This window comes from Ambystoma mexicanum, chromosome 9 (assembly GCF_040938575.1).
Source record: "Ambystoma mexicanum isolate Mex_15411 chromosome 9, UKY_AmexF1_1, whole genome shotgun sequence".
Classification (NCBI taxonomy): Eukaryota; Metazoa; Chordata; class Amphibia; order Caudata; family Ambystomatidae; genus Ambystoma; species Ambystoma mexicanum.
In genome coordinates, this window is record NC_090931.1 from 173,349,044 (window position 1) to 173,369,186 (window position 20,143).

General features: G+C 45.7%; 1 protein-coding gene across 1 annotated transcript in view; it reads right to left on the reverse strand.

The window, feature by feature from the left end:
- LOC138487805 (complement receptor type 1-like) overlaps positions 1–20,143 on the reverse strand; it is a 35,545-nt gene that overhangs the window by 7,561 nt on the left and 7,841 nt on the right. Inside the window, exons 2-3 of the mRNA XM_069614378.1 lie at positions 6,657–6,791; positions 5,639–5,806 (exon numbers count right to left, since the gene is read on the reverse strand). Of these exons, the coding sequence (XP_069470479.1) occupies positions 5,639–5,806; positions 6,657–6,791 (303 nt within the window). The remainder of the gene's footprint in view (positions 1–5,638; positions 5,807–6,656; positions 6,792–20,143) is intronic.

A 20,143-nucleotide genomic window follows, 5' to 3' on the forward strand; every position in this document is an offset into this window, starting at 1 on the left:
GCAATTTTGTGCCGACAAAATGGCATTTCGAAAATAAGGATTCAAAAAAGTCACTATAAACCGGAAGTTGTAGTCCAGCACATCTGTAGTGGCAAACATTGCAGACCAATGCATCAAAGAAGGAGGCTGGGGCACCTTCCTCGAGCAAGGCCCACCAGATTTGGTAAATGCTTTCAGGTCTCCAGGCTAGACTCTGTCTGTATGGCCTCAGTCATACCAAGACACTATGGAGAGTGCATGGAAAACCTTGGTAATACACCCCTAGACCCCAAGGCAGAGAAGCGTCTTGCTGCCCCTCGGCCTAATGCGACATATGAGACCGGTTCTTTGCGAATGGAGCAAAAGAATGGTCACTATTTGACCTAAGCGATACCTCGATACCAGAACCAGCGGTCCAGTGAAACTTGAGCTCTTAGGTCTAGCCCCAAAGGAGGCCTTCCCAGACCATGCATCTGCAGGAGCATCAAGCTCACAGCTGACAGATGGGTCACAGTAGAGAATGGAAAAGGCCTTGATGGGACCCATGAACCCTAACTGGAGTTCCTGTATTTAAGGGGTTTAACCACCTACAGACCACAGCCTCGGCAGGACGATCTCAAACAATACTTCGTCTGGAGACTGGCCTCGGACGCAACTGTCCGTATGGTGTCACATCCAATCCATGCAAGAGCTTTGGTATAGAGGCCTGGGATCAGAAGGCCTACAGGCTGCTCAGTAACAGTATGGAAATGTTATTAGATCGTGCAGGTTTCCGTGGGGGGTTCCTGCTGTGACAAGGATCAGTAGTTCAGTTTAAAGTGATGGTATTCGTGATCAGTTACTCTGTCGCATTACATAATTCAATGCCACCACACAAATTGTGCCATTTGTAAACATTTTATTCATGAGATTCATCTGTTACTGTGACACGTGTTTCGGCCTTTGGCCTTCTTCAAAACCGGATATGTACCAATTAGTAAGCAAGATAGGGTATCTTCACGTTTGCATAGTATATTCTTATGCTGTGATATATGGTTGAGTAAATTCCCCGTGCCTGAGTAAACAGAGATCAGTTCTCCTCGCCTCGTATTGAAAGAGCAAACACCGCGAGGAGAACTGATCTCCGTTTACTCAGACTCAGGGAATTTAGCAAATCATATATTACAGTATAGAATTGTGATCTCTGGGACACATTTGTACAACCCTCAGTTGTTTTCACAACAAAAGGAACAACAGAACTCATTATGAGATTGGGAGTGTTAGTATTGGTCAATCCTCCAAATGGATTTATAGTTGCCACCACCAGGAATCGTTGTATTTCCACCCAATCACGAGCGGTGGTTAGTCCCCTGTAGGACTTCATCAAGAAATTGAGGAGTTCTCTCCAGAGGTGATTCCATGGAGGGAATTCCTCAGTTTCCTTGGAGGCAATACTTCCATGTATTATCTCTTGATAGGTTTGCAACTCATAATCTGGAGGACTGAAAATAACTGGAGGTAATTCTTCAACCACCATATTTTTCAGCTCCAACTCAAAATGAAGCCCATAAAGTCATAGGCAATATCTATTCTAGCATGAGTGAAGAGAGGCGGAGAACCCCACCCGCTCCCCCTGGCCCCCCTCTTAATCCTGCATCATACAATTCTTAAACTAAAAGGGCCTCTGCATATTAGTGGAGCCCCAGGGGTGACATGGCCTATAGGGAACTCTGGAGATTTCCCTGTGGGCCTCTAAACCCTGGGCCTCCTTTGTGTGGTATTTCCAAATTTTCTCATAGGAAAAGCAGTGGGCTTGCTGAAAATGTGTACTATGGGCCCACTTTGAACTTTATTTCCAGGGCCTCTTTGGTCCCCGGTAATTATTTCCAGGGCCTCTTTTAGTTGCCAGTCCACCCCTGTGGAGCTCCCTCTAGAGAGGCGGAGGGGCAATAAAAGGGAACTGCACGATGCACAAAAGAGTCATACGGGGTAAGAAGCACTGGCGGTGCAGCAGATCCAGTGGACCATCCAGTAGCAGTTGCAGCAATTAAGCCCAGAAACACTAGGAGTTCACTGGAAGACCAAGAACCGTCAGACCGTCAGAAGAACCCAACACCAAGCCCGGTCCAAAGACTTTGGAATACAAACCTCTGTGTGAGAGCAAAAACACAGAGCGGCAGAACATGTCCACCGCCTACGTGTGGAGAAAAAGCAATGACGTAGTAGCTGATGCGTAGGAAATAGAGGGGCGGAGCTACACATGTGCACACCGAACTCTCCTTTTATTCTGCCATATTTCTATGCCACCTGCAGAAAGGTGGCGGCAGCTGCTGACTGATTTGCACACGGCTGGTCCCCTTTTGCAATGGCGCAGACAGGCTAAAAAACGGTGGTGTGGAAAGTTGCCCAGAGCAATTGCCAGTGGTTTAGATTCATTCGAAAACCTTCCACCCATCACTTTTGTGGTCAGTTTGTTTCTCCTTATGAGAGAGGATATGCCCAGACGTGGGTCCCTTGCTCGCTGCGCCACAGCGAACCAGGCTGCACCTCACTGTGGAGGTCCAACAAGACCGAAACATGTCTGGGGTTGCTTGGTTTTCTGTGCAGAGGGGACCTGGCCTAGCAGTTCGGGCTGGGCTGCTACCTTCGGTGGCGGCAGCTGCTGACTGATTTGCACACGGCTGGTCCCCTTTTGCAATGGCGCAGACGGGCTAAAAAACGGTGGTGTGAAAGGTTGCCCAGAACAATTGCCAGTGGTTTAGATTCATTCGAAACCTTCCACCCATCACTTTTGTGGTCAACCTGCAGAAAGAAGCTCTGGTCCCTGTACCATGGCTAAGGACTTCTCACAAATGATATGATAGGTTATTTATAACGCGCTTAATACCTAGAGGTTTTTAACCGAACCTGTGTTGCTCCGTGTCGTCTTGATTCCAAGGTGACCACGTTGCCCCTGAGCTATCCTCCCGAAGAAAATCCGGACTTGGCGGAAAACTGGACGTAGAAGGAAGATATATTAAAAAAGGGACGCCACAAGATGAACGCAGACTCAATGGCCAAGTCTCTGCAATAATTTCCCTTCAAAAGGTTTCCTTTGTGATATTTTACTCAAGAATTCTTATTTTAGTTTTTACAATTTTTATTGTTTAAATACAAAAAAATGTAAAACGATGTTTTTGAGGGCACACATTTGCCGAAAAAATGCTCAGTGAAAATGTTTGTCAGGTTTTTTTCAGTGGTGAAATTCAAATGTAAAGTCCAAAAGAACCGATCTGCGTAGCAAATCACGAAAAACTATTATTCTTTAAAAAGTGATGGAGTCTGGAAATGGATGGGGGGCATATGGTCTGCTGCTTTGAATCCGGCAGCAGCCCCCATTGCGGGATTCTGGGGCCAGAGGCTTCCTGGGATGGATGCAAGTTGGTGGTGATGCAGTTTTGACCTGCATGGACGCATTTTGCGTCTCTTGGCGAGCAGTTTATGACTGTGCATATTTGGCTTTTCTGTTCCGGCTATACTTTGTGATAGGGATTATTTTTTGGAGGCAGGAGAGCTCTGTGGCTAGAAGAGGGCTTCAGCCATATACAGAACAGTTTGCACTGGCCAAAAAGTGCCAGGCTATTATGCAAGTCTATGCAAAAAGGACGAGCATACTAGTCCTTGGCACTTAAGGGGTTAAACCAGAGATTCAGTCGTTTCTCTCAAGCTTGTGCTTTCCCTCTGCTTGTTCGTATAGGTCACCTATCTTTTTCTACGATCAGGTGGTCAAGGCATGCCTGTCCTCTATGTGACATTTACAAAATGTCCGCTCTCCTGAGAGATTAAATTAGTCCCTGAGATTTGTATGGTTCACCATGATTTATCCTGCCTGGTGTTTTGGACTTCAATTCCCAGACTCCCTAGCCTGCATAGTCAATGGTGAAGGATCATGAGATTTGTAGTCCAAACATCAGGAAAGGCATGGTATGAGTAAGCATGCGAGCATGGCAGCTTTGCAGCGCCTAAACAGACCTTTCTGTAAATTCCCCAGGTGAGCAGACTCATTAGGAGGAACCCAACGTGTACAGGTTTTGGGATTCACAACAGACGTATCTAGTGCATAAGGGAGTGGAGAGCTGTGGAGTATAACTTCCGCAGGGATCCCAACTCCTCCATCATTACAACCTCAGTCTACTTTCCAGTAGCCCATTAAGTTCACAAAGGAAGCTAAATCATAGTGGTCTCCTAAGGATGTCACATGCACATGAGACAGTAACTAGGATTAGTTTTAAGGGAAGGTTAAGGTTAGATTTAGCCATACCCATGGAATCAGTATGCACAACCACACATGCCAATAAGAACATATAAAAAATCCTGGGAAGTTCAAAACTGTGCTCCTTTCTTATTAAACATGGAAATCTTAGAAAGCTCATAGTCTTGAATTATTTCTAATAGTCAGCATTACAACCGTGGGCAGAAGCTTCCACCCCGAGAGTTTTGCACTATAAGAGTACAGAATTTCTAGAAGAAAGCGACACGCTACAAGTGTTAATCTAACACCCAAAAAGCGTATCTACCAGTTGTCACTCAAGCGAACAGTGAGAAACCTTCCAAATTCACAAAGCTATTGCCCAAAAAGTAGTATTTTAACTGGAAGCATTCAGGGCCCAGCTTTTAGTAAGGACAGAGTTGAAGGGGGGTGGCTGAGGGGGTTGGCAGTGGAAATTGAGAAAAAACACAATAATGCGCCAACCAAAATCGACCCAGGTAAAAAGGATGAATTTCGCTGATATGTAGCGCATTGACGCAAGCTTGGTCTTCTCTCCCTCTATGGTACATAACCTGGGCCCCAGTCTTTCCCCGCGGTCGCCTTCATGGTCCTGCTCGCGGTCATTGTGATCCATCCATTCTACCAACCACCACACCCAGCCCATCTAGTGAAGTCACCTGAGATCCCAGTTTTGGTCACTTCGGGGGTCTCTCCTTTCCCAGGCCATCTCTTAAATCCCATGCAAAGAGACAGTTCCTTTAGGTGTGTCTAATACAGAAGCAGAGCAAAAGGATGAGTAACAGTGCTTGGAAGGCCCGTGAGCATAGATCTTGGAGAAGGTCTGTATGGCCGCCCTTCCACCTCTTAGATCAGGAGTCGGCTACCAGCAGCTCTCCAGATGTTTGGGACTATGGCTCCCATTTAGTCCTAATCATGGACTATACTAGCTAAGGCTTATGGGAGTTGCAGTCCAACACATTTGGAGAGGCAAAGGCTGCAGAACTCTATCTTAGTTCATGGTAAAAGAAAGGATTTTGTTACCTGTGGATGGCACTCTGAAGAACCCTATTTTTGACGGTATCTTTTCTGGGGTCAAATGAGCAGTCCTACAACAAAGTGTGGATGCAGACACACCAGCAGCATTGCGGGGATCACACAATCCTTTTGCCCTTGATCTCAGGAACATATAAAAGTTAAGTCAAAAGGCCAAAAACTGAAACATGTTGGGAGCAGTGCCTCAGGGCTGCCCGCCAAATGGCCGGAGATGCAGGATTATGAATACAACACAAATGTCCTGTCCTGTAAAAAGCTTTGTTGGTAGTTTGCAAAGCCTGTGGTACTGATGTATAATTGTAACGAGGAGCACAATGATCAACCCTAAAAGCACTGAGAAGAAAGTATGGCGAGGGGTGGCCCAGTTTCAATACTCACTCAAGCAGGAGGGTTTGGGGGACCAGCTGCCATCAGCCTGGCACCTGCTCACAGGATCCCCCATCAGCAAGAAGCCAGGACGGCACTCGTACCTCACTACGGACCCGACCCACCACTCACTGCCGTGCACCACAGAGTTGAAGTCGGCCTCTGGCTGGCCACAGTTCACTGCAAAGAAGAAAAAAAACACACCATTGTCATATTACAGAACCTCTTCTCTAACACAATGTGGTTTCACCCTTAACTGGAAGCCCCAGTGTTCAGTGTAAGCCCATGAGAAAAAGGTCGTCCAACTCCAGGCCTCGAGGGCCGGATCCATGTCAGATTTTCACGATACATCTCATTAATAGTCATGAGATAGATTTGCATACAATGATTCTAAATGTATGCACATTTTTGCTCATGAATATTAATGAGGGATATCCTGAAAACCCGGCGAGTGTTGGAGTTGGGCAATTGGTGCTGGCATCCGGGGCACGCAGTGCACAAGATTAAGGACACGCCTGGAGAAGTAGCCCTGGTCTGGAAGGTGCCGCAGCGTGACTCATCATGAGTGATCGCATGTGGGGAAGGGATGGAGTGAACGTCATAATGATATGGTGCATGAAGCTCAGAGGTCTTCGGGGGGGGGGGGAGTCAAGGCAGAGATGGCTGGGATCCAGGGGAGAACCAGCACGTGCCAAGAGTCATGGTGAAGGTGCAGCAATGGTGAGCAAGTAAGGAGGACCTAACATTTATGGAACCGAAAGACTTGACAACGTAGTAGATGGGCTAGGATTCTTGCGGGTAAACACGATTAGATGAAGCAAAGATATCAGGGATCGGCAGGGAGTTGGGCTGGGATGATCAGTCGGTGTGAAGGATGGGCACTGAAGATGCAGAGTAAAGCTGTCTGGAAGCAAGGTAGAAGGCATAGAGGCTACATGGAAGCAAACATGTGTGTCATGGAACATCCATAGGGCTTTTTCGGCAGCTAATGTCCATTTCCGCAGCTCTATGCCCCGGACATTGACCATACCTCTGCAAAAGGCCTTGTATCCAATCAGGCAGCAGCTGCCTCCCCCACACCGATCTTTCTGCAGCTCCCGGTCTCTCCCTCGGCACCGGCCCAAACAGATTGGAACCGTCCCGGCCCAGTAGGTATCTGAGAATCCTAGAAGAGATTATTGGTGAGGATGGGTCCAGTTGCCCAACATGCCAATTAGCCTCACCGGCCAGACACCTGGCCACCAGTGACTGCCATATCCAATCCCGCCAAAGATAATTGCCCCAATGACTGAGACGGACAAAGCACTTGACCATAACAATACAATCACCCTCAGCTGAGAGATTCTTTACACTCACTCCTCAAGGACAAAGGTCACGTTCAAGGCACAGATACCTGCACATTCAACCTTTTAAGGTTCATCACAACATACGTGTGCACACGCACTTGATTCCTAGTATGAATGATGGATAGGGTGGATAGTGGTGCTGCCACCCCCCCCCGCACTCCACCTTGGTTCTACAGACTGCAGGGCGAAAGTTCAACTTTTTGGAAGAATGTTGCATCACTGCTTTTTTGGACAATCTCTGTATAACGTTGGTCTGAGTCAGGCTGTAGCGACTCTTTCCTTTCGCTTGTAGGCACCCTATGTGCAAGGGGCAGACTCAGGATCTGGCCAATCCGCTCAGCATACAGTGTCTCCATTGTTTGCCTGGGGCATCAAAGGACACATAGAAAAGGATTTCAAGGTGGAGGGGAAATGGTGATATCATAAACCAACAATCTCCTGCACCCCCTAAACGCCCCCTCCCAATCAATGAGAACAATGCTTTACAATAATAGCACTTCAGGGCCTATGCAGGAGTAAAAGAAGACTCAAAATCTCTGCAAGTTAGCCTTGCAAAAGACTACAATCTTCAAGTGCTAAGCAGTACAGGAAAGGGGTGCAGCTGCAAGGATGCATATTCCAATGTATCTCATGAATATTAATGAGGGGTATCCTGAAAACCTGACATGGATCCGGCCCTAGAGGCCTGGAGTTGGAACTCCCACCGGAGGTTCTCCTGTAGGTCATGGCCCATAAGAATGAAATCCCCTGCAAAGAGCATTCCCGGGATTTTAGAGGGAGAAGATGTGTCAACAAACAGACCTGCTATCTTAGCCTGTTGTACTGTAATTTACCCATCTTGTCCCCTATTTGTAATCTATGCCTCTGTATTATTTTTACACTACAATGCCTCCTTGTGAGGTTGCACTGCAAATGAACCCCTTTTTAATCCCTTAGTACAGGGGTGTGAAGCATCTGGCCAACAGGATTTATCGGGCCCCTGAATCACTTTCATCTGGTCCCTGCTGACAGCACATTGAAGAGATAGTGGGCCTCATTACACGGAAGGCGGTAAACCATGGTGCTATTAGCACCATGGTTGCCGCCGGTACCATACCGGTTCCACCATGGAGGAAAGGGGAATTACCACCCCATTCCAAGGTTGGCGGGGTGGTAATTCCCCCTTTCTCCATGGCCTTTCCCCGTTCCCATTTTTGCCCCATAGGGCTCAATGGGAATGGGGAAGGAGCTAATTACGGTACTGCAAATTGCGGTACCGTAATTAGCACCAAGGTCCCTTTGCGGGTCCCAACTTTAACGGCTGGTCTACACCAGCCGTTAAGGTTGGGTCCCGCAAAGGGACCTCGTAGTAAGGTGGTAAGGGTTTACCGGTACCGGTGCCCTTGCCGGTACCGGTAAACCCTTACCACCTACCGTGTAATGAGGCCCATTGTCTCCAACAGAGAACACGATGTGGCACCTCCTCAGATAGTCTAGGAACACAACTGGACTAAAAAGAAAACAGCCTAAAAGGATAAAGGCAAAATATAGAAAGGCAAACAATGCAATGACTGGTGAAAATATAACCAATAAAAACACAAGCGCCGGCAAAGACAATAGTTTGGGCTGTTGTGTAGGCATGGGGTCCACATTTTCCAGGCACAGCCATAATGGTACTAGCTGTCAAATCAGAATATAATTCCTATGCAAGAGCCAAAGCCGTTGGATTTGTCAATGTTTGTTTTTAACACGAATTCAGTGCAGGGACACCCATACTGCCTATAAAGCAAGTAGCTGAAGGCAGACCTGGTTAAGACCAATTTATTACGTCAGGCGAGGATTTGTAGCTGCAATTAAGACATTACAATACCAACGGTAGCCATGCCGGTATAACACGTACGACTGCCGCCAGTATCATTTTTAATCTGGCGCCCAGGAGTGGGCAATTACCGGGTCATATGGGCCCTGCCGGACCCGGTAATTGCCCATTCCTGGGCGCTGGAAAAAAATGCTCCCCATTCCCACTACAGCCCCAGAAGGCTCAATGGGAATGGGGAGGCCGGGGCACCATTCAGAATGGTGCCGGTGCATCCGGCATGCTCTGCTCGCGGGTACCAGTCACCCGGCAGGCCAGTCCTGGCGGACGGGAAGGCACCAACAAGCCGAACTCGTAGTTTGCTGCTACGGTAACAAGCTTACTGGTACCGTTGTTACTGTACCGGCAAACTTGGAATGAGGCCCATTACCTTTCGGCTGCTCAGCAAGCACAGTGCTAGCCTCAAAGATCCCCCAGGGGTGTGTTTTGGGCAGGTAGTGTGGTGCGAACAGAACCAGGAAGTAAATGAACCACGTGCAGTCAATGGCTGGGTAGATAACTAAACCCCTACAGGCTGTGTGTCCCTCCTCACATCTCATCTTCCTCCTGCCTTCCCAGCCATGACAGGCTTGCGTGTTGTGCTGTGCCACAGCTGAGTGCCAGCAGAGACATGTGGGACTGGAGCAGCCACTTGCCAGTCACATTTAATTAAGTAATCTTTTATAACACGCCTAACAGACGTTGGGCCTCATTACAACCTTGGTGCTAAGTGCACCAACTTTACCACCATGGTGTAAACTCCGTTTACACCATGGTGGATGGCGGATTTACCGCCCCATTCCAAGGTGAGTGTTGCGGTAAATCCCCATTTCCCATTTTCCCTTCCCCATTCCCATTTTTGCCCCATAGGGCATAATGGGAGTGGGGAAGGCGCTAATTACGCCGCCGTAAATTACGGCGGCGTAATTAGCACCATGGCAGGTTAGCGCCATGGATTTTAACGCCTGCTAAAAGCAGGCGTTAAAATCAGAATCAGGTGTTAAGGGTTAACGGTGGCGTTAACCCTTAACGCCTGAGTTGTAATGAGGCCCGTTTTCTGTGGTCCTCTCAATTTTTTGGGACACATTGGGTCTCACTGGGAGTTGGTGTACTTTTTAGCTGAAATATCCCCACTGATCAATACGACCTCTGCTGTTGAGAGTTCTGCAAGTCTCCCCTATTCAGGGTGATATTCCATAGATACCACTCCAGTGGTAAGCTCTGATTTTAAAAACATTTTAAATTTCCATCTCTAGTGTGATAGGGGGATGGTTTACGAACAACCGCTAGTAAAAGAGGAACGTGGCTTAATAATACACTGCGACTAATACCAAGAAGCACGGGGCTCTTATACACTAACCCATTTACCAAACAGCTTGTATAATTAAACAGCTACATTTAGCACTGGGTCTGATATACCACAGGCCTACATTTAAGCTGTACCCCTCCTCTGTGCCCCTCTGTATCCTACTTCCCTCCCATGTATATCTGTTCTGTGATTACCTCTGTAAAGCACTCTGTTATGCATCTGTACTGTTGGGTACCTATGTAAAGCGCTCTGTATACCAACGTAAAGAGCTCTGTTATGCATATGTACTGTTGGATAACTCTGGAAACCGTTCTGTATACCTCTGTAAAGCGCCCTGTTATGCATCTGTACTGTTTGATACCTAAGCGCTCTGTTATGCATCTGTACTGTTGGGTACCTCTTTAAAGCACTCTGTTATGCATCTGTACTGTTGGGTACCTCTGTAAAGCGCTCTGTATACCAACGTAAAGAGCTCTGTTATGCATCTGTACTGTTGGATACCTCTGGAAACCGTTCTGTATACCTCTGTAAAGTGCCATGCATCTGTACTGTTTGATACGTAAGCGCTCTGTTATGCATCTGTACTGTTGGGTGCCTCTGTAAAGCACTCTGTTATGCATCTGTACTGTTGGGTACCTCTGTAAAATGCGCTGTATACTTCTGTAAAGCGCTCTGTTATGCATCTGTACTGTTGGATGCCTCTGTAAAGCACTCTTTATGCCTCTGTAAAGCGCTCTGTTATGCAGCTGTACTGTTGGGTACCTCTATAAAGCGCTCTGTATACTTCTGTAAAGCGCTCTGTTATGCATCTGTACTGTTGTGTACCTCTGTAAAGCGCTCTGTATACCTCTGTAAAGCGCTCTGTAATGCATATGTACTGTTGGATACCCCTGGAAAGCGCTCTGTATACCTCTGTAAAGCGCTCTGTTATGCATCTGTACTGTTGGATACCTCTGGAAAGCGTTCTGTATACCTCTGTAAAGCGCTCTGTTATGCATCTGTACTGTTGAATAGCTCTGTAAAACGCTCTGTTATGCATCTGTACTGTTCGATACCTCTGTAAAGCGCTCTGTTATGCATCTGTACTGTTGGATACCTCTGAAAAGCGTTCTGTATACCTCTGTAAAGCGCTCTGTTATGCATATGTACTGTTGGATACCCCTGGAGAGTGCTCTGTATACCTCTGTAAAGCGCTCTGTTATGTATCTGTACTGTTGGATACCTCTGGAAAGTGCTGTGTATACCACCGTAAAGAGCTCTGTTATGCATCTGTACTGTTGGGTACCTCTGTAAAGCGCTCAGTATACTTGTGTATAGCTCTCTGTTATGCATCTGTGCTGTTGGGTACCTCTGTAAAGCGCTCTGTATACCTCTGTAAAGCGCTCTGTTATGCATCTGTACTGTTGGATACCTCTGGAAAGCACTGTGTATACCACCGTAAAGTGCTCTGTTATGCATATGTACTGTTGGGTACCTATGTAAGCACTCTGTATACCTCAGTAAAGCGCTCTGTTATGCATCCGTACTGTTGGATACCCCTGGAAAGCGCTCTGTATACCTCTGTAAAGTGCTCTGTTATGCATGTGTACTGATGGATATCCCTGGAAAGCGCTCTGTATACCTCTGTAAAGCGCTCTGTTATGCATCTGTACTGTTGGATACCTCTGGAAAGCGCTGTGTATACCACCATAAAGAGCTCTGTTATGCATCTGTACTGTTAGATACCACTGGAAAGCGTTCTGTACACCTCTGTAAAGCACTTTGTTATGCCTCAGTACTGTTGGGTACCGCTGTAAAGCATTCTGTATACATCTGTAAATCCCTCTGTTATGCATCTGTACTGTTGGGTACCTCTGTAAAGTGCTCTGTATACTTCTGTAAAGCACTCTGTTATGCATCTGTACTGTTGGGTACCTCTGTAAAGCACTCTATATACCTCTGTAAAGCGCTCTGTTATGCATCTGTATTGTTGGATACCTCTGTAAAGCACTCTGTATACCTCTGTAAAGCGCTCTGTTATGCATCTGTACTGTTGGATACCCCTGGAAAGCGCTCTGTATACCTCTGTAAAGCACTCTGTTATGCATCTGTACTGTTGGATACCTCTAGAAAGCGTTCTGTATACCTCCGTAAAGCGCTCTGTTATGCATCTGTACTGTTGGATAGCTCTGTAAAGCGCTCTGTTATGCATCTGTACTGTTGGATACCTCTGAAAAGTGTTCTGTATACCTCTGTAAAGCGCTCTGTTATGCATATGTACTGTTGGATACCCCTGGAAAGCGCTCTGTATACCTCTGTAAAGCGCTATGTTATGCATCTGTACTGTTGGATACCTCTGGAAAGCACTGTGTATACCACCGTAAAGAGCTCTGTTATGCATCTGTACTGTTGGATACTGCTGGAAAGCGTTCTGTATACCTCTGTAAAGCACTCTGTTATGCATCTCTACTGTTGGATAGCTCTGGAAAGCATTCTGTTATGCATCTGTACTGTTAGATACCTCTGTAAACCGCTCTGTTATGCACCTGTACTGTTGGGTACCTCTGTAAAGTGTTCTGTATACCTCTGTAAAGCATTCTGTTATGCATCTGTACTGTTGGGTACCTCTGTAAAGCGTTCTGTATACTTCTGTAAAGCGCTCTGTTATGCATCTGCACTGTTGGATGCCTCTGTAAAGCACTCTGTATACCTCTATAAAGTGCTGTTATGCATCTGTACTGTTGGGTACCTCTATAAAGCGCTCTGTATACTTCTGTAAAGCTCTCTGTTATGCATCTGTACTGTTGGGTACCTCTGTAAAGCGCTCTGTATATCTCTGTAAAGCGCTCTGTTTTGCATATGTACTGTTGGATACCCCTGGAAAGCACTCTGTATACCTCTGTAAAGCACTCTGTTATGCATCCGTACTGTTGGATACCCCTGGAAAGCGCTCTGTATACCTCTGTAAAGCGCTCTGTTATGCACCTGTACTGTTGGATACCTCTGGAAAGCGCTGTGTATGCCACCGTAAAAGCGCTCTGTTTAAGCATCTGTACTGTTGGGTACCTATGTAAAGCAATCTGTATACCTCTGTAAAGCGCTCTGTTATGCATCTGTACTGTTGGATACCCCTGGAAAGCGCTCTGTATACCTCTGTAAAGTGCTCTGTTATGCATGTGTACTGTTGGATACCCCTGGAAAGCGCTCTGTATACCTCTGTAAAGCGCTCTGTTATGCATCTGTACTGTTGGGTACCTCTATAAAGCGCTCTGTATACTTCTGTAAAGCTCTCTGTTATGCATCTGTACTGTTGGGTACCTCTGTAAAGCGCTCTGTATATCTCTGTAAAGCGCTCTGTTATGCATATGTACTGTTGGATACCCCTGGAAAGCGCTCTGTATACCTCTGTAAAGCACTCTGTTATGCATCCGTACTGTTGGATACCCCTGGAAAGCGCTCTGTATACCTCTGTAAAGCGCTCTGTTATGCATCTGTACTGTTGGATACCTCTGGAAAGCGCTGTGTATACCACCGTAAAAGCGCTCTGTTTAAGCATCTGTACTGTTGGGTACCTATGTAAAGCAATCTGTATACCTCTGTAAAGCGCTCTGTTATGCATCTGTACTGTTGGATACCCCTGGAAAGCGCTCTGTATACCTCTGTAAAGTGCTCTGTTATGCATGTGTACTATTGGATACCCCTGGAAAGCGCTCTGTATACCTCTGTAAAGCGCTCTGTTATGCATCTGTACTGTTGGATACCTCTGGAAAGCGCTGTGTATACCACCATAAAGAGCTCTGTTATGCATCTGTACTGTTGGATACCTCTGGAAAGCATTCTGTATACCTCTGTAAAGCACTTATTTATGCATCAGTACTGTTGGTACCGCTGTAAAGCGCTCTGTATACTTCTGTAAAGCGCTCTGTTATGCATCTGTATTGTTGGATACCTCTGTAAAGCATTCTGTATACCTCTGTAATTGCTCTGTTATGCATCTGTACTGTTGGGTACCTCTGTAAAGCGCTCTGTATACTTCTGTAAAGCGCTCTGTTATGCATCTGCACTGTTGGATGCCTCTGTAAAGCACTCTGTATACCTCTGTAAAGCTCTCTGTTATGCATCTGTGCTGTTGGGTACCTCTATAAAGCGCTCTGTATACTTCTGTAAAGCGCTCTGTTATGCATCTATACTGTTCGATACCTCTGTAAAGCACTCTGTATACCTCTGTAAAGTGCTCTGTTATGCATCTGTACTGTTGGGTACCTCTGTAAAGCGCTCTGTATACCTCTGTAAAGCGCTCTGTTATGCATCTGTATTGTTGGATACCTCTGTAAAGCGCTCTGTTATGCATCTGTACTGTTGGATACCCCTGGAAAGCGCTCTGTATACCTCTGTAAAGCACTCTGTTATGGATCTGTATTGTTGGATACCTCTGGAAAGCACTGTGTATACCACCGTAAATAGCTCTGTTATGCATCTGTACTGTTGGATACCTCTGGAAAGCGTTCTGTATACCTCCGTAAAGCTCTCTGTTATGCATCTGTACTGTTGGATAGCTCTGTAAAGCGCTCTGTTATGCATCTGTACTGTTGTATACCTCTGAAAAGTGTTCTGTATACCTCTGTAAAGCGCTCTGTTATGCATATGTACTGTTGGATACCCCTGGAAAGCGCTCTGTATACCTCTGTAAAGTGCTATGTTATGCATCTGTACTGTTGGATACCTCTGGAAAGCGCTGTGTATACCACCGTAAAGAGCTCTGTTATGCATCTGTACTGTTGGATACTGCTGGAAAGCGTTCTGTATACCTCTGTAAAGCACTCTGTTATGCATCTCTACTGTTGGATAGCTATGGAAAGCATTCTGTTATGCATCTGTACTGTTAGATACCTCTGTAAACCGCTCTGTTATGCACCTGTACTGTTGGGTACCTCTGTAAAGTGTTCTGTATACCTCTGTAAAGCGTTCTGTTATGCATCTGTACTGTTGGGTACCTCTGTAAAGCGTTCTGTATACTTCTGTAAAGCGCTCTGTTATGCATCTGCACTGTTGGATGCCTCTGTAAAGCACTCTGTATACCTCTGTAAAGTGCTATGTTATGCATCTGTACTGTTGGGTACCTCTATAAAGCGCTCTGTATACTTCTGTAAATCTCTCTGTTATGCATCTGTACTGTTGGGTACCTCTGTAAAGCGCTCTCTATACCTCTGTAAAGCGCTCTGTTATGCATATTTACTGTTGGATACCCCTGGAAAGCGCTCTGTATACCTCTGTAAAGCACTCTGTTATGCATCCGTACTGTTGGCTACCCCTGGAAAGCGCTCTGTATACCTCTGTAAAGCGCTCTGTTATGCATCTGTACTGTTGGATACCTCTGGAAAGCGCTGTGTATACCACCGTAAAAGCGCTCTGTTTAAGCATCTGTACTGCTGGGTACCTCTGTAAAGCACTCTGTATACCTCTGTAAAGCGCTCTTTTATGCATCTGTACTGTTGGATACCCCTGGAAAGCGCTCTGTATACCTCTGTAAAGTGCTCTGTTATGCATGTGTACTGTTGGATACCCCTGGAAAGCGCTCTGTATACCTCTGTAAAGCGCTCTGTTATGCATCTGTACTGTTGGATACCTCTGGAAAGCGCTGTGTATACCACCGTAAAGAGTTCTGTTATGCATCTGTACTGTTGGATACCTCTGGAAAGCATTCTGTATACCTCTGTAAAGCACTTTGTTACGCATCAGTACTGTTAGTACCGCTGTAAAGCGCTCTGTATACTTCTGTAAAGCGCTCTGTTATGCATCTGTATTGTTGGATACCTCTGTAAAGCATTCTGTATACCTCTGTAATCGCTCTGTTATGCATCTGTACTGTTGGGTACCTCTGTAAAGCGCCCTGTATACTTCTGTAAAGCGCTCTGTTATGCATCTGCACTGTTGGATGCCTCTGTAAAGCACTCTGTATACCTCTGTAAAGCTCTCTGTTATGCATCTGTACTGTTGGGTACCTCTATAAAGCGCTCTGTATACTTCTGTAAAGCGCTCTGTTATGCATCTGTACTGTTGGATAAATCTGGAAAGCCCTCTGTATACCTCTGTAAAGAGCTCTGTTATGCATCTGTACTGTTGGGTACCTCTGTAAAGCACTCTGTATAATTCTGTAAAGCGCTCTGTTATGCATGTGTACTGTTGGATACCCCTGGAAAGCGCTCTGTATACCTCTGTAAAGCGCTCTGTTATGCATCTGTACTGTTGGATACCTCTGGAAAGCACTGTGTATACCACCATAAAGAGCTCTGTTATGCATCTGTACTGTTGGATACCTCTGAAAAGCATTCTGTATACCTCCGTAAAGCACTCTGTTATGCATCTGTACTGTTGGATAGGTCTGTAAAGCGCTCTGTTATGCATATGTACTGTTGGATACCGCTGGAAAGCGCTCTGTATACCTCTGTAAAGTGCTCTGTTATGCATGAGTACTGTTGGGTACCTCTGTAAAGCACTCTGTACAATTCTGTAAAGCGCTCTGTTATGCATCTGTACTGTTGGATACCCCTGGAAAGCGCTCTGTATACCTCTGTAAAGCGCTCTGTTATGCATCTGTACTGTTGGATAGCTCTGTAAAGCGCTCTGTTATGCATCTGTACTGTTGGATACCTCTGGAAAGCACTGTGTATACCACCATAAAGAGCTCTGTTATGCATCTGTACTGTTGGATACCTCTGAAAAGCGTTCTGTATACCTCCGTAAAGCACTCTGTTATGCATCTGTACTGTTGGATAGGTCTGTAAAGCGCTCTGTTATGCATATGTACTGTTGGATACCCCTGGAAAGCGCTCTGTATACCTCTGGAAAGCGCTCTGTTATGCATCTGTACTGTTGGATACCTCTGGAAAGCGCTGTGTATACCACTGTAAAGAGCTCTGTTATGCATCTGTACTGTTGGATACCTCTGGAAAGTGTTCTGTATACCTCTGTAAAGCACTCTGTTATGTATCTGTACTGTTGGATAGCTCGGTAAAGCGTTCTGTTATGCATCTGTACTGTTAGATACCTCTGTAAAGCGCTCTGTTATGCACCTGTACTGTTGGGTACCTCTGTAAAGCGTTCTGTATACCTCTGTAAAGCATTCTGTTATGCATCTGTACTGTTGGGTAGCTCTGTAAAGCGTTCTGTATACTTCTGTAAAGCGCTCTGTTATGCATCTGCACTGTTGGATGCCTCTGAAAAGCAATCTGTATACCTCTGTAAAGTGCTATGTTATGTATCTGTACTGTTGGGTACCTCTATAAAGCGCTCTGTATACTTCTGTAAAGCTCTCTGTTATGCATCTGTACTGTTGGGTACCTCTGTAAAGCGCTCTGTTATGCATCTGTACTGTTGGATACCCCTGGAAAGCGCTCTGTATGCCTCTGTAAAGCGCTCTGTTATGCATCTATACTGTTGGATACCCCTGTAAAGCGCTCTGTTATGCATCTGTACTGTTGGATACCTCTGGAAAGCGCTGTGTATACCACCATAAAGAGCTCTGTTATGCATCTGTACTGTTGGATACCTCTGGAAAGCATTCTGTATACCTCTGTAAAGCACTTATTTATGCATCAGTACTGTTGGTACCGCTGTAAAGCGCTCTGTATACTTCTGTAAAGCGCTCTGTTATGCATCTGTATTGTTGGATACCTCTGTAAAGCATTCTGTATACCTCTGTAATTGCTCTGTTATGCATCTGTACTGTTGGGTACCTCTGTAAAGCGCTCTGTATACTTCTGTAAAGCGCTCTGTTATGCATCTGCACTGTTGGATGCCTCTGTAAAGCACTCTGTATACCTCTGTAAAGCTCTCTGTTATGCATCTGTGCTGTTGGGTACCTCTATAAAGCGCTCTGTATACTTCTGTAAAGCGCTCTGTTATGCATCTATACTGTTCGATACCTCTGTAAAGCACTCTGTATACCTCTGTAAAGTGCTCTGTTATGCATCTGTACTGTTGGGTACCTCTGTAAAGCGCTCTGTATACCTCTGTAAAGCGCTCTGTTATGCATCTGTATTGTTGGATACCTCTGTAAAGCGCTCTGTTATGCATCTGTACTGTTGGATACCCCTGGAAAGCGCTCTGTATACCTCTGTAAAGCACTCTGTTATGGATCTGTATTGTTGGATACCTCTGGAAAGCACTGTGTATACCACCGTAAATAGCTCTGTTATGCATCTGTACTGTTGGATACCTCTGGAAAGCGTTCTGTATACCTCCGTAAAGCTCTCTGTTATGCATCTGTACTGTTGGATAGCTCTGTAAAGCGCTCTGTTATGCATCTGTACTGTTGTATACCTCTGAAAAGTGTTCTGTATACCTCTGTAAAGCGCTCTGTTATGCATATGTACTGTTGGATACCCCTGGAAAGCGCTCTGTATACCTCTGTAAAGTGCTATGTTATGCATCTGTACTGTTGGATACCTCTGGAAAGCGCTGTGTATACCACCGTAAAGAGCTCTGTTATGCATCTGTACTGTTGGATACTGCTGGAAAGCGTTCTGTATACCTCTGTAAAGCACTCTGTTATGCATCTCTACTGTTGGATAGCTATGGAAAGCATTCTGTTATGCATCTGTACTGTTAGATACCTCTGTAAACCGCTCTGTTATGCACCTGTACTGTTGGGTACCTCTGTAAAGTGTTCTGTATACCTCTGTAAAGCGTTCTGTTATGCATCTGTACTGTTGGGTACCTCTGTAAAGCGTTCTGTATACTTCTGTAAAGCGCTCTGTTATGCATCTGCACTGTTGGATGCCTCTGTAAAGCACTCTGTATACCTCTGTAAAGTGCTATGTTATGCATCTGTACTGTTGGGTACCTCTATAAAGCGCTCTGTATACTTCTGTAAATCTCTCTGTTATGCATCTGTACTGTTGGGTACCTCTGTAAAGCGCTCTCTATACCTCTGTAAAGCGCTCTGTTATGCATATTTACTGTTGGATACCCCTGGAAAGCGCTCTGTATACCTCTGTAAAGCACTCTGTTATGCATCCGTACTGTTGGCTACCCCTGGAAAGCGCTCTGTATACCTCTGTAAAGCGCTCTGTTATGCATCTGTACTGTTGGATACCTCTGGAAAGCGCTGTGTATACCACCGTAAAAGCGCTCTGTTTAAGCATCTGTACTGCTGGGTACCTCTGTAAAGCACTCTGTATACCTCTGTAAAGCGCTCTTTTATGCATCTGTACTGTTGGATACCCCTGGAAAGCGCTCTGTATACCTCTGTAAAGTGCTCTGTTATGCATGTGTACTGTTGGATACCCCTGGAAAGCGCTCTGTATACCTCTGTAAAGCGCTCTGTTATGCATCTGTACTGTTGGATACCTCTGGAAAGCGCTGTGTATACCACCGTAAAGAGTTCTGTTATGCATCTGTACTGTTGGATACCTCTGGAAAGCATTCTGTATACCTCTGTAAAGCACTTTGTTACGCATCAGTACTGTTAGTACCGCTGTAAAGCGCTCTGTATACTTCTGTAAAGCGCTCTGTTATGCATCTGTATTGTTGGATACCTCTGTAAAGCATTCTGTATACCTCTGTAATCGCTCTGTTATGCATCTGTACTGTTGGGTACCTCTGTAAAGCGCCCTGTATACTTCTGTAAAGCGCTCTGTTATGCATCTGCACTGTTGGATGCCTCTGTAAAGCACTCTGTATACCTCTGTAAAGCTCTCTGTTATGCATCTGTACTGTTGGGTACCTCTATAAAGCGCTCTGTATACTTCTGTAAAGCGCTCTGTTATGCATCTGTACTGTTGGATAAATCTGGAAAGCCCTCTGTATACCTCTGTAAAGAGCTCTGTTATGCATCTGTACTGTTGGGTACCTCTGTAAAGCACTCTGTATAATTCTGTAAAGCGCTCTGTTATGCATGTGTACTGTTGGATACCCCTGGAAAGCGCTCTGTATACCTCTGTAAAGCGCTCTGTTATGCATCTGTACTGTTGGATACCTCTGGAAAGCACTGTGTATACCACCATAAAGAGCTCTGTTATGCATCTGTACTGTTGGATACCTCTGAA